General features: G+C 29.6%; 1 protein-coding gene across 1 annotated transcript in view; it reads left to right on the plus strand.

Moving 5' to 3' along the window:
• The window catches only part of LOC107455833 (transcription factor egl-13-like), a 189,870-nt gene that overhangs the window by 162,021 nt on the left and 12,231 nt on the right, over positions 1–15,618 (plus strand). The window contains exons 6-9 of the mRNA XM_043044639.2: positions 11,977–12,071; positions 13,813–13,921; positions 13,996–14,080; positions 14,872–15,009. Of these exons, the coding sequence (XP_042900573.2) occupies positions 11,977–12,071; positions 13,813–13,921; positions 13,996–14,080; positions 14,872–15,009 (427 nt within the window). The remainder of the gene's footprint in view (positions 1–11,976; positions 12,072–13,812; positions 13,922–13,995; positions 14,081–14,871; positions 15,010–15,618) is intronic.

Below are 15,618 nucleotides of genomic sequence, written 5' to 3' on the forward strand. Positions count from 1 at the left end.
GTATAAATAATAATATACAAAGAACAATGCTTTTTTAAAATGTACATATTTGAATAAAAATATTCCCTACAGTTTACACAAAAAAATATTGATCATTAAGAATAACTTTTGATCTAATGATAGAATTATCACATAATAAAACTCTGCCTTAATGGTTCGGGGAAATAATGTTAGTGCAGAAGAAAGTTTTGACACAAAAATGCATTAGCAGTTTCTTTTCAATCGATTTGGATTAACGACCCTCGAAATATAGGAAGTTGGCCGCTATCTGGATAATAGGGTCCCAACAGTTTATACAGAAAAGCGGTCAAAAGTTTGGACCCCTTCGAGTTAATTTTACTTTCTGCGTATTTCGCCATATCAAGGAACTTTTTAGTGAATCGAAAAGTTTTTGTCATATTATAAATATATTATAATTATAAATCTCGTTTATCCAAAGAAAATTTCTCGCAAATAAATAAATAAAAAGAGAATACCGCACGCACCTTACTTATCAAGTTATGATTGGATGAAGGTCTTTCAAAAGAGGCAACCGAATCCATCGTTAGTTTATTTGTGAAAATAAAGTAAAAATGATTAAAAAATTAAATTTATTTCCACCGTTTTGAGAGCTTAGTGGGGTCGAGAGAATAAATGTTTCCTATATGAAGATTCAAAATATTCTACAAAACATGGACAGTTTAACTTCTTAAGAGGAATTTTTCATGCTAAATTCACATCCGTTGACATTTTAAAAGAGTTCACTTAAACCAACTATGAATTTTCAAACGTTGAAATTATTTTTCAAAATATCAAAATTTAAGCAATTAATGTCAAAATTACTTAATATTACTCAGTGTATCTTGCAATAATTCGTTTGTATTTTGATATTTTGAAGGCAATTTTTTCAGTATTTGAAACTTTACTCTCAATTTACCTCTTTTCACTAAATTTTAACTTTAAAAGTTTTTCTTGCGGAATAGCTTCCTCTTTAGATGATTTTCCTTCGGTTGAAAACATTTTAACCTTAAATTCAATACTTTTTGAAGTTTTCAGACATGAACATAAAATTTTTATATTTTTTTCTGCGAGCGAATAATGATAATAAATGAAAAAATTAATTTTTATTGGAACAAACTTATTCTCTATAACTGCTTTTCGAAGCATATGAATCATTGCTTTCATAAATTTGAAAAGAAAATTTTGCTTCCTCAAAAAAAGTGGTTATGGAATTTTAATTCGAAATTTTAAACTCGATACTTTGCATTTAAATTCTCGAAACAATTGTAGTTACATATTTAATAGAAATGAAAAAAAAAACACTATTTGATAAAAGAAGATGCTTCTAACAATTATTTTTCAACTTCTATCGGCTGCAATTTGAATGTTGTGTATACTCACCTTTCTTAGTAGTAATTCTTTAAAATCTTATTTCCTTGTTTAAGCATTAATTTGAAACCCTTAATGCTTTTATTTTTCTTCATATTTGACAAGGAATTTGAAAATATATATTAAGAGCTGTCTTAATGGAACACCCATTGTACAACATCAATCGAAACCATTCAGTATGATTGTCAAATGTTTTATCGATTTAATATGCAATTTAAACTTTTAGAAATAGTATAAAAAGTAATAAAACGCAAAAAAAAAGTTTAAACTACTTAAATACTTTAGATTTGAAATACTTTAGTAATCATTGGATTATGTTAGTCTCTTAAAATATCATTTAATGGGTTGTCTCCATATTGCATTAGTATAAAATCCCTTCAAGAGGATCCCTCATTACAAAACCTATTCAAAAAAGAGTTTTTTTTGGTTGAAGGGGGGAGTTTTATTTCCATTAGAAAAGCCCCTCTGATATCGAAACGTGCCTCTTCCCGTTAGACACTTACGCACGCTTCATTCCCTCTCCACATAAAACCACATTGATTCAAAACAGAGCTAATAAATGCTTCACAAAATTCTGATGGGAATCCTTAAAAAACCCCACACAAAAATACTTGAAAAGCATCCTTCTATTGTTCCTCACTCATCCTGCACTATGAATATCATTTTTATACAATCACTTTTGAGAAGGATTTTAGCTAGATTGGAAGCGTTATTTTAACTTTTTATTCTTGACATAAGGCGGAAAATGCTTAAATTATTAGTTATTTGTTTAATTAACCAATAAGATTGTAAAAGTACTATGTTGTTTTAAGTTCTTTATATTTGTTTTAACTTCTTATATATGTTAGAAAATACTTAAATTATAAGTTATTTGTTTAGTTAACCCATGAGATTGTAAGCGTACTGTTTTTAAATTTGTTTTAACTACTTATATAGGTCGGAAAATGCTTAAATTATAACACATGAAACGAAGAAAAATTAGTAAAAATTGAAACAAATTAGTAAAAATTGAAAAAATTAGTAAAAATTGAAAAAAATTAGTAAAAGTTGAAAAAAATTAGTAAAAGTTGAAAAAAATTAGTAAAAATTGAAAAAAATTATTAAAAATTGAAAAAAAAGAAGAAAAAAATGACAATCAAGGCTGACGTCATCAGGATGCAGTTTAATTTACAGAAGCATAAAACAGTTTTATNTATAGGTCGGAAAATGCTTAAATTATAACACATGAAACGAAGAAAAATTAGTAAAAATTGAAACAAATTAGTAAAAATTGAAAAAATTAGTAAAAATTGAAAAAAATTAGTAAAAGTTGAAAAAAATTGTAAAAATTGAAAAAAATTAGTAAAAATTGAAAAAAATGAAAAAAATATGACAATCAAGGCTGACGTCATCAGGATGCAGTTTAATTTACAGAAGCATAAAGCAGTTTTATGCTTCTGTAAATTAAACTGCATTGTATTACATATTTCACTATTTATTCTTGTATTTTTGTATTCTTTTTCTGGACCGGGGCAAAACTTTTGGGGTACAGAGAAAGCATTTTTGACTTTTGTCTTAGCTTTCTCGATAGAAAGAGTTTTGCAATTTTGTGACAATTCAGGGCTGATGTCAGCCTTGATTGTCATATTTTTTCATTTTTTCAATTTTTACTAATTTTTTTCAATTTTTACTAATTTTTCTTCGTTTCATGTGTTTTATTCCTCTTGGTTTCTCTGCTGCTTAGCGCATTTTTTCCATTTGGATGCTATTTATATTTTTATTTTTGTTAATTGTTTGCATTAATATTTTGAATTCTTTTCTTAATTGCTTAAATTATAAGTTATTTGCTTAGTAAACACATGAGCTTGTAAGCGTACTATGTTATTTAAAATTTTTTTAAAAAAATTATTTTAACTAGTTTTTCTCACTTCTCAAAAGTTAGGTTATGAATTGATTTCTATTCAGAAAATATTTTAATAAATTCAATTGTTAAGACACTAATCACATATAATTTTAGATTTTGATAAGCTTTTGACATGATGCAGTCGGGAAATTTACGACTTTTTCAAGCAATATATTTTCAAACATCATTTCGAAATATTAGTTAAAAATTCCGAGCCATATTCATTTGCTGGCAACATAAAATGGAGGTCAATTTTACCATTACACCAGGTCAACTTTTACCTCCGAATATTAATAAAATGTTGCACCAAAAGTAGGTGCTTTGAAGAAACAAAATATCCATTTCAATTCTTTTTTTTTTCTTTTATAAAAGCAAAGGATGGTTGCGCCATTATTACTTTCTTTTAAAGCACTCAAATGCAGGCCAAGCTTGCTATTTACCGTAACAAAACTATTTATCGGTCGTGTAGGTTATTTTAGGATATACCATTAACCATTTTATACCACCAACCAAATTTAGAAGGGCAACATAGAAGAAATGAAGTTTAATTCATGCAAATTAAGCATTTGCCTACCTAAATAAGTTGATTCTCGAAACAACAGTTGTAAAGAAAAATTGTAAAAAAAGCATGGCGTCGTAAACAAATATCGTTTAGTTTACTGTCACCATTAAAGTTTTACGTCTTTTACCAAATTTTGGTGCAATCGGTTGCACCATGAAATTGTTTCCTTATCATACTGCACAATTTATGGTGTAACTAAAATAAACTGATCTTTCACTTTGGACTGAATTTTGGAATTATGAGAAACTTTTCACGAAATACTGGTTAAAAATTTACCGCGTTCTTTTTTATAGGTTTTTAGGTATCGGTTTTTAGGTTAGCTTTTTTATAGGTATCTTTTGTTTTTTGAATAAGTCAAAGACATTTTAAATAATTTGGTTGTTAAATTGTGTTTGTGGAAGCTTATTATAGAATTTGTTTGTCAATCATTAACGATATGAAAGGCCAGAAAATTGCTGGAAAAAAATCATTCGAACTTAATCAGTTAATGTTTGCTCAAAAACAGTTTTTTCCCCAATTTTCAAGATCTGTGCTGAAACCGACACTTTTAGAACATGATATTTTCAGCTGCACTAAAATAAAATTTATTCTACGAAGAACTTCGATTTGTTTCAAAAATATTGATTAAAATGTTCCTGCGCATACTTCAGTTATCTATTTATCTATAGATATAATATTTTGCATCATTAAAATAATTTGAATTCTATGTAGAACTTTGATTCGTTTTAAAAACATAGATTAAAATGCTGTTTACACACTCAAGTTATTTATATCTACATAAATGTACATAGTAGTATAAGAATAGTATGCATAGAACTAACCACTCTTTCGATTTTCTCTACATTAAAAATAATGTATCCATGAAAATGTTTCTTTTTCTAAAAAGGCAAAATTCGTACCACCACAACTTGTGAATCAATTTATCAATTGATTCGAATAGGCCTCAACTACACTCTAAAGAATTCTTTAATAAAATTCAGCTGAGAGTGCTGAGTTGGCTTCACTGATCATCGTCGCTGATTCAATGTGGTTTTTTAACTGCGTTTTTGTAAGACGCACACAGTCCTGAATATTACCTTGCTAGTACTAAGCCGAAAGTTTAACTCGTCTTCACTGATTTTAATTAGCTTTTCAAAGAATTAATGCTTTTTTTTTTTTTACTAACGCGTTTGTTTTACGACACATAAAGTCCTGAATTTCAATAGAGATTTTACCTTAATAATTTTACCTTAGACGGAAGTGTTGATTATTTTCTTCGAAAAATAAGATGGAGGATCGATGCAAAAGAATTGAATGTTTTCATTATAGTAGCAAACGTATTTCATAATTTTTGCATTTTATTGACGTCATCTTAAACCGATCATTTTTTTACTTTATTCCAAGAAAGTTTTTCCCCTTTTGAATTCTTAAATTTCGAATATAAAGAAAAAAAAATCGCATAATTATTCTCGTGGAATAAAAGTGCATCTGGAATATCTCCTGTGTTAAATAAAGATTTATATTTAGAAGGGGAAAAAAAAATGTTCATAGAAGTAAATAGGCTCAAACAGATGAACGAGAGTTTTTTTCTTTCTTTCTCTCCCCAAGTTTTTCTAGAGCACGGTCATCTTAGAAAATGGAATTTTCTCTTAGATGTGCATTAAAGTTGGCGTCGTCTTTGGAAAAGCATAATAAGCGGCGTTGCCTCTCATAACTTTATTCGGTAAAACAGTCAGAGGAAGGCATAGAGATATTTTCAGAAGAATTGAAGCAAAGACTTTATTACTTTCTCCTTTTTTATTATTGATGGTTTTTGTGCACGCATTTATTATGCTCAATATTGTTTAGTTATTTGAAACTTTCCTCCTCTTTTTTTAGAAAGTGAACGAAATTTGCCTAATGTGTTCGTTGTTTGTGTGCATAAATTGGATTCCCTTTTCTATCATAACCTTAACTATACTCAACCAAGAAGTCTTGTGTCAGCATTCATAATTTGCATTTCGTCTCGCAAAATTATTTGCATTTTTTTAGCATTTTATTTTGCCACGTGACTTGGGAGTTTGATCTATTATAAAACTAAAGGAAAACACTTTTGATCCTGTTTGAAAAAAAAGTTTAATTCCAGATTAATTCACTTTTTCGATGGCAAACTTTTTTTCCGAAATCTTTTTGATTTTGAAGGACAAGCATTATGGAAATAAGCCATGTAAATGCAAGTATCTTTAAGTACTTCGCCTCAATTAGATCACTTTTTGAAATATTTATTTTTCTATACACAAAATTGACAGGATTTATTGATTTATCTAGGAATACCAATTTGTTTTACATACATACATACATGCATACATACATACATNTATATATATATATATATATATATATAACACTTATAATAATGAAATAATAACGCCGTATTGATTAAAAATGGGGCTTGGTATCAACCAAAATGAAACTAAAATTTTAAAAAATAATCCTAAGCAATTAAATTACATTGTGGGGATAGTAATTATTGACCATGCAAAACTTCATCTATCTAAAGGTACCTCAACATAGAATCGAGTTAACATGTCTTATATACTAGTGAAGTGGAAATGTATTTCTGTAGTGGTAGACACACTACAGTACTCCCCTACCAGAATTATATCTGTGATAGAATTCGATGAAAGGATGCCACTATTTAATTCACGCCTGTTTTGTGAGAAGCCGGGAGATCTGTATTAAGATCACCGGACTTTGAGTGCTGATCGTGAGAGCTGTTTTAAGCTCACGGTCGAGGTCGCTCTTGTGTTGCCATTAGCAGTCGAGTGTATACAGGCCAACGCTGTTTGTGATTGAGACTGAGTAGCAACAGAGCTGGGAGGTGGATAAGTTTGCAGTCACAAGTAGCAAGTCAACTTTTCAATGTAGACCATCCATCGAAATAAGCGTGTTCAATTCGAAGTGGGAGTTTGTGCCAAAGTAGGCGTGTTTATATCAAGTTCGAAGGTCACCAATGTGGGGAGAATGGATATCGACAATGCCAACCTTCATATATCTAAAGGTACCTCAACATAGAAGTGAGTAGACATGTCTTATATACTAGTGATTTGGAAATGTATTTTTGTAGTGGTAGACTCACTACATTCATATTCTTAGAAAATAATAAACTAGAGGAGGTAAGCAGTTTTACGTATCTTGGAAGTATAAATAACAACAAAGGGGAGAGCTCATTAAATTATACTTTATTATATTTTATACTATATTAGATTAAACAAAGCCGAAGCAGTTACGCTATTCTCAATAAATTCGGAAAAAACAAAAACATACCAAATTCAACAAAAATTAGAATTTTCAATACTAATGTTAAATCTGTCCTACTATATGGATCTGAGACAGGGCACGACAATAAAAATAACGTGAAAAAACTTCGCAATAACAACTGTTTAAGAAGAATCTTGCGTATCCATTGGTTTCATAAAATTTGTATTGTAGAAATCCTTGGAAAAGCAAAACAGAAACCAATTGATCAGAAAATTAAGAAACGTAAATAGAAATGGATTGGTTATGCTCTACGTGAAACTGAAAAATTTAAAGTAAAACTAGTTTTTGATTGGAACCCTCAGGGCTATAGAAAAAGAGGAAGGCCCAAAAATACTTACCGCAGGATGACTATAAACGAATTAAAAACAATAGGAAAGATTTGGAGAGAGGAAAAAATATCTGGTCACAAATAGAGTGAGATAGAAAGCTATGATAGAAGCCCTATCCTCGGAGTGAAAAGGAATATGTATGTGTGTAGGATTTCATGAAAGGAAGGAAATTTAAAAGCTAGGAAATATTATGTTGGCATCACAAGTATAGAGCAATACTGTTCATTTAAATCAATTAGGCTTTGGATGAAATATGTAATTAAATATGACTACAAAAGTTTAGAAAAGTTAAACCGTTTAATTAAAAAAAAAACTATTTTGACGGCCGATTAGATGTAAAGATATCTATCACAGCTTGAACTGCAAAAAAAAAAATGCTATTTCTTTTTAATTATTTTTATCGATGGAGAAAAATTATAGTTAGCAAATAGGAAGATTCGAAATGTATCAGTATCCTCGATGTCAATGCAGTGACCTATATCAATAAAAAGTATACATTTCAACTTTGAAAATCATTTAAAATCATTTTCAACATTTATAAAAGCAGTGTCATTAGCACGAAAGACTAAAAATTCTGAAGCAGTCTGCTGCAATTGAATTAATGAATTACATCTTCTATTATTCGAAGAAATATTTTAAGAACACACGTGGGAAATATAAACTGATAATAAATAAGCTCTGATTGAGCTTTAATTATAGTAAGAAATAAAAGTTAATATCTTTAGTGATAATCAGGCATTTTTAGGAAGGCGTACCAAGGGAGAATGAATCATTAGATCTTAAGTGGAAATTTGAAGTTAGAAAAGAAAGATTTTTCTTTTTAGAGTAGTCATTCCTGACCATTTATATCTACGGTCTTCATTTAACCGTGTCCCGACAGAATAGTTGGAAAAGCCTTTCTCTCGAATATATTATTCATGTCACTTAGCTGTTAACTTAATGCTAAGGTGAAAGCAATTTTTTTTAATCTCTCCCATTTTCAAAACCTTTTATCATTTGCTTTTGTTCTATACATCTCGGCGCCTACCATTCAATAAAAATTTAATTAATTTCTTTTTTCATTATTCATGCTCGACTTCGAATTATTCTTTCATTCTTTTCTTATATAGGCTTCCAATTGTTTTGCTTTTTTTTTCTTTCTTTCTTTCTTTAGCTTTTATTTTTCATTACAACGATAATTCAGTTTCCAATCTTTATACAACAAGAAAATATAGCGTGATAAAGACAATTTTTTTTGTACATAAATGACAACGAACGGTGAATAAAAGAATCGAGGGGGAGTGTTTTGCAATTTAAAGCATTTGTTCGAAAAAGCAGTGTTTGTTTTTTTTGTTTTTTTTAGCGCTTCGTTGGAAGAAATTCAATGGCTCGTAATGCAAAATTGGTTGAAAAGATTATAATAGAAAGTATTTTAAAATCGTCAAATTCACAATAAAATTTAAGATTAAGTAGGAATATATCTGTGGAATAATGTCTGATCCATTTTATTAATATATTGATGGATTTAATTGATTCTCATTAGGAAAGAAAGTTTTATTTTAGTTGAATGTTTTAACTTGATTTAAGCAAATCCCTTACAAACACTTAAAAAAATGAATTTTTTTACAACTTTTCTTTTCAATCTCCTTTTTTTTCTATAAATGTAAACTAATGCGTATATTTTTCAGCTTTTTTTTATTCCGTTTTTTAAAAAATATTTTTGCTCTATTGCAAAAGCACGTTAGAACATATATCAAATTAGTATTATTTTTAAGGGACATATTTCGCTTCATAAACAAACAACAGTTAATCGATATCTTGTAAGCTTGTAAATAGTTTTGCAATGTATTAAATTGGAATCAAAATGGAAAGTATTAAATTAGAATCAAAATGGCATGTATTAAATTGGTATCAAAATGGAATGTATCAAATTGGAATCAAAAGGGAAAGTATTAAATTAAAATCAAAATGGAATGTATTAAATTGGAATCAAAATGGAAAGTATTAAATTGGAATCAAAATGAAATTTATTACACTGAAATCGAAATGGAATATACTAAATTGGAATTATAATATACGGTTTTAAAAAACTTACACCTTAAAAGAAATGTACTATAATATGAATTTAGAAATCACACAATTTATTTTATAAATAAATTGTGTGATTTATATTATTGTGTGATTAAAACTTATAAATAAAATGGTCCACCCCTTCTCGCTTCATTCGCTAGTCCCCACAATTGCTACAATCATAATTATTTCTTGACGGCGAAAAGAAAAATACATTATTAAAAGGAATTCAAATGAAAGATACCAACTAGTTTTATTGTTTCTTTATTGAAATTAAAATCTTTTCACCAAGTTGCTTAAATAATTGCACCTACCACACGGGGAGGGGGGGGGCAGAAACTTAAGTAAATGATTCTAAGTAGGAAATGTAATTTTAATATCGGACAAAAGCCTTTTTCTTATAGATTTCAAATTACTAACTGCGTTATCTGTTTTAAGATAGATTAAACAGAATCTTTTTTTATTCATTCTAACTGAGGTCAAGTGTCGTAGGGGTAGAGACAAAAAGATTTTAATCATTTTCATTTAATTTTCACAAATGACCTGCTGATGGATATTTATTTACTATATTTGGCATTATCTTTTGAAATATTTTAAATACAAGACAGTCATCCAATCATAATTTCAGATAATATAATGTGTGCTGTATTAGAGATTCCTTTTTTTTCTGACAAAACCATTCAAATATAATTTTTTTTTTAGTCCTAATGGCTCAGGGGATAGAGCGTTTGCCTTCCAATGAGGTGAACAAGGTTCGAACCCCCAGCGATGGCTGGTCGGAATGAATCCGGCCTGCACTGACCACAGTGCTGACGTGAAATATCCTCAGTGGTAGACGGATCATAGGCTAGAGTCCCTTTGCCGTTAGGCTAACCGTGAGAGGTTTTCGTGGTCTTCCTCTGCCTGTAACGCAAATACCGGTTAGTTCCATCAAAAAGTCCTTCACAAAGAGCAATTTCTCCCAATACTTGATCCGAGAGTTCCCTTGTCCTCTGGATTAGGTTCAAAATTACAAGGTTACGGAGTTGAGCATTAGTAGTTGTAAACCCAAATAATTGGGTCGGCTGTTCAACGACGGTTATAAAATAAGATTTAAACTATAATTTTTGCAATTAGCGTTTTTTTAAAAGTAGTTTAGCATTATATATTTGTTTGCTTTTAAGGTATTGATAAATATGCTTGTTTTTGAGTAATTTACGTTAAAAAAAATTTTAGCAGCCTGTTTAAATTGTAATAAAATTTAATTTTTAAAAATCTAAAAACAGGCAAATGTGCAGAATTAAATCTCTTACTCAAATATTGAAATCACATCCCTTTCTTGCTTTAAATTTTAGAGAAAAAAATCTAAAGATGCTATAAAAATTATCAAGCACTATTTCTCCTAATGCAATAAAGTGACTCCTATATTTTATATTTTTAAGAAAGGTTATTGCTTATATTGTACGACACTCTATCATCAAACGTGCAAAAAAACATCAAAAATTTCACCTAAAATACAAGATGCTGCGAGAAAACACCTCTTAAGTGTGTTTTTAGAAGTTTCAATTTCGTAATTCGTATCGAGAGCAGAAGGAATCAATTAACTGATTTCTCGACAAAACCTTCAAAAACATACTCTATAGTTACTGGCAGTACTCTGTACTTATTTCCACAGGTTTAATGGGAATTCTTGTTGGTTGTCAGAAATATACCATCAAAAAAAAATTTTTTTGTTTTTTTTTTTTGTTTTTTTAATGTTGGACCATCAAAAATCAGTTCCAATTCCTACATTGGGATGATTGTGCTTTATGATCATTCCAACATTTGATTTCTAAAAAATTATGATGGAAATTTCTGATGGTTCAAAATTAACAAACCATCAAAAATTTTGACTTGGGTTGTGACACATTTCGTATCTCCCTCCATTGCACATTTTATGTTACTACTAAACTACTAAATTGACTACGTCTGACTACTAAATTGATCCATGCAGAGGCCTTCCCTTTTCTAGAAGGTCTTGGTTCAAAACCCACGAAGATTACCTTCTAAGAAAGGGAAATCTATTATTTATGTGTCCATCTTGTGACAAATCTAAATTCCATTTTAAGTTGATTTTAAGCTTTGTTTACATCATTTTAAAATTTATTAGGTATAAGGATTCCAAACATAAGCATAAGTTCCCGACATGAAGTTCCCAGTATCCATTATTGTAACTAATAAACGTTTTCCATTCTGGTGTTTCTCTTCTTCTTCCTGTTAGCCTCTGCAAGATAAATGCATGGACCTTCTTACAAATTTTTAATCTGATGATAGAAAAATTGGAATTATTAAAATTCCTAGAGATGCCCATATTTGGGTCATTTATCTTATATATTTGAAACTTTAATTGTAGGCTGAAGTAACTAATTAGAATGGGTAAAATATGCTCTTGACTAAAACTGAAACCCTGATAGTTTGATTAGAAGGAATTTAATGTGATAAATTGTTTGACTCCCGGTATATTATTGAATCTTTTAATATTTATCTAGATGCAGCATTGGGGTCTAATTCCAAGTCCTTTGACCAATTATGCACCTTCAAGTGGAAGTGACACGCCGCTTAACCTCAGTAAGCCAAAAAATAGGTGAGTTCTTAAAGATGCGAATTAAATTTACATAGTGTTCCTTATTGATTTCCTTAAATCTATATTTTTCCAATCTATCTAAGAAAAAACATCATTAATGATCGAAAATAAATTTTTATACGGGAAATATACAAACGTGGCAAGCAGCAAAAACTGTAGGCCATGTTGCTATTAACTGGACCCTACACTATTAATAATAACTAATATACATCTGCATGCAAATAAACTTTTTATTATTTTTATCTTTTTATATTATTGTAAATTGCATATCATATATAATTGCTCTGAATAGAAGGCTTGAATGTATTAACATGTATGACAGTTTCATCAGGGTAACCTTACCATGCAATCAGTGCAAGAGCAGTTTCTGCAGACCATTGGCAAAATACCACAAACAGTAATACACCTATGATCGTCTTCAGAAAAAGTAACAAAAATTAAGAATAATGTCAAAGGAATCCTATATAACGAAACTCAGATAGTCGAAGCAGAAATATATAAATTCAAAGGGAAGGAAACTCGATCAGAAATCGCAGGTTCGAGAAATGAGATAGGTTATGAATAAGCCAGTTAAAAATTCATTATGTGTGAAATAGTGAAGTGAAATCAATCTTTAATTTAAATTAAGTCCGAAATAAAACCGAAAGTCACAAGTTCGGGAAGAAAGTTCAGCATCTAATTATAATTTACTCTACAATAACATGAATAATTCAAATATGTATATGGAAGTTACTTCAAGTGTCACACGAGCGAGTGAGTTTTTTTTTAATTAGCAGTTCTAGCGGTCATATTCTTTAAGGGTTATTTAAATATACTTGTATTTGACTCTTCCCAAGACAAAATTCCAGATGGTCCCATCAAAACATTTTGATGGTTTATGTTGGTTTCAGTGCTATTCATGATGAAAAATACTACTTTAATACGACGATGATTAACCATCAAAAGAAGTTTGACTTTCATGGACCAACAATCCGTGATGGTTCATGATAGTTCCAACTATACACTTCATGATGGCTTAAGGGAAGTTTTTCTTGGAATATACCATCAAAATAGTTTTCTTTTATATTGAATTATCATAAATCAGTCCGAATTCCTACATTGGGATGATGTTTGTTCATGATCGTTCCAATATTTGATTTCTAAGATACTATGATGAATATTCGTGATGGTTTAACATGAACAAAGCATCAAAACAAGTTGCTATTTTTATGTGGGACGAATCAATCCGAATTCCTACATTGAGGTGATGGTTACTTATGTTAGTTACCATCAAAAAATATAATGGTTCATGATGGTTACCATCAAGATTATGTTAGTCCATCAATAAAAAACCATTAAAAACTTTGACTTGGGTAAAATATTCTTATTATACTCGAATAGTTCGTCCAAAAAGACTCCAAATTTATCGATAGAAAGCGTCATTTCGTAAAACCCTTAGAAAATAATGCAAACAGGTTTCTGCAACCTTACTAATACTTAAACCCTCCAGGATCGTAATCTCATATACGTGATTCTCCCTTCATGCCCCACTGTATCATTTATGAGACGAATCTTTCCTACTACCGCGCCACACAGAAGTGATTTCAGTTTGGTACTTTCGTATAACATCTCGTATTAGTAAATACTCGGAGGCTCTGAGAGAGCCTGGAAAAGAACTTTTCTGCTTTTCCGATCTAGAACGGGTTAAAGGTTAGCATATGAAGCAGCCAAATGTTATATCATAACATTTTGTCTATTCTAGTTCTCAAGCTCTGGATTCTGCATCTACTGCTCCAGTTTTTACATCATCCCATTCAGTAGTGTCTTTAGCAGGCTCGACAGTAGCTGGACTTTTACCACCTTCCTATCCCGTAAGTTTATTCTGCTAATTTAAAGCAAAAAATAAAATGAGAGCACATTTTCTGAGAATCTCTTCTTTTTATAGATGGCACAATCATTCCTGGCAAATCCATTCTTTCAAGCAAGAGGCAATAGTCATTTAGTAGCTCATCCTGCTGCTTTATCTGTTGGTAAGAATGTTTATGATTAGTTTTCAAATATAACTTCTGATAAAAATAGAAATTTGGTACTAAAAGTAAATATTCGATAAAATATTTTTTTGTAATTCTTTCGGTAAGAAAAAATGACAAAGATGTCAAAACAGAGAAAATTTAGCCCGACAGAGTTTCCTCACTAAAAAATAATTTAAAAATATCTTTTGATAAATTTATTTTAAGAGTTTCTTCAGAAATCTTCAAATATTTCGAAAATTTTACTTTTTCTTTAAAATATCTGCATATGTTTTGAGGACACATTTCATAGTCATTTTTTAATTTTCAGGATAATTTGCCTTTAAAACGTCTGCAAATTAGTCGTAGACATTTCATAGTCACTTTGAAGACAATATAATACGACTGATTATATTAAAATTGAACTAATTTCTCGTTATTGAAGCTACTATAGCTCAATTATATCACTATTGCTACTATAGCAGCAAGATCATTACCATTTAAGTTAAACCCAGAATTTCATGACAATGCATGAAATATATTTATGAATGTGGGAGACAGTCCACATCCTCTATCACTCTATTTTCAATGATCTGGCTACTATATCATATTATTAAAATATTTCTAAATCATTAATTTTTTATTTTTATTTTCTGTCCATTTAATGTTTTATCTTTAACCGTATCTCTTTGGTGTGGCAGATTGTCTCTATCGGATTAAATCATATCTGTCCTACTTGTACCATTTGTGAAACGCGTTTCATGAGAAATGTTACAATTGGGGAATTGAAAGATTATTTTCTGTGATTTCAGGTCCTCTGATGAAAGAAAGCAGTCTTCCATTGGGAGAAAAACAATTTCCTTTACACATGTATCTACCACCTGTTCGTAAAGACAACAGTGAATCCAGTGATACAGACAAGAAAGGTGAAAGCATCATCACCTGTCAGAGTACGTCCTCCCTGCTGTTGACTTCAAAGTCAACTCAATACCCATCAATACATAAACAGCATCGATCATATCTATTTTAGTCATAAATACAGTGAAAGCAATTTTAAAAAATATACCAAAGCAAAAAATATATAAAATATAAAAAAATATATAAAAGCAATTTGAAAAAATATTCCATATATATAAACACAAAGAAGAATAATAAAATAAAATGAAATAGAAAAACCTTTAATGAGAAAACGTAAAGGTCTTCATCACGACACATCCTTTACAATATATGCTATATTTCTGAATAAAGAACAATTATCCTAAGATAAAAATTACTCTTTTATGATGCTTCTATATTGGTGAGAAATAAAATTGCAATTGAAAATAAGTATGAAATAAAAGAAAACAGAAAACAAACTTACCGGCGTGTAGCAAAAGTAAAAAATGTTTTAAAAATATACTAATTTAACAGTTAACAAAACTTTGCAAAGAAGCAACAATAAAAAACAGTGCTTATAGCTTAAATCGTACAAAATAATTATATTTGATAATATAATAAGATATAATAATAATAGATTTGGTAGGAAAAATATGAAGCAAATAACATTCAGTGTATATATA

Source organism: Parasteatoda tepidariorum, chromosome X1 (genome assembly GCF_043381705.1).
Source record: "Parasteatoda tepidariorum isolate YZ-2023 chromosome X1, CAS_Ptep_4.0, whole genome shotgun sequence".
Taxonomy (NCBI): Eukaryota; Metazoa; Arthropoda; class Arachnida; order Araneae; family Theridiidae; genus Parasteatoda; species Parasteatoda tepidariorum.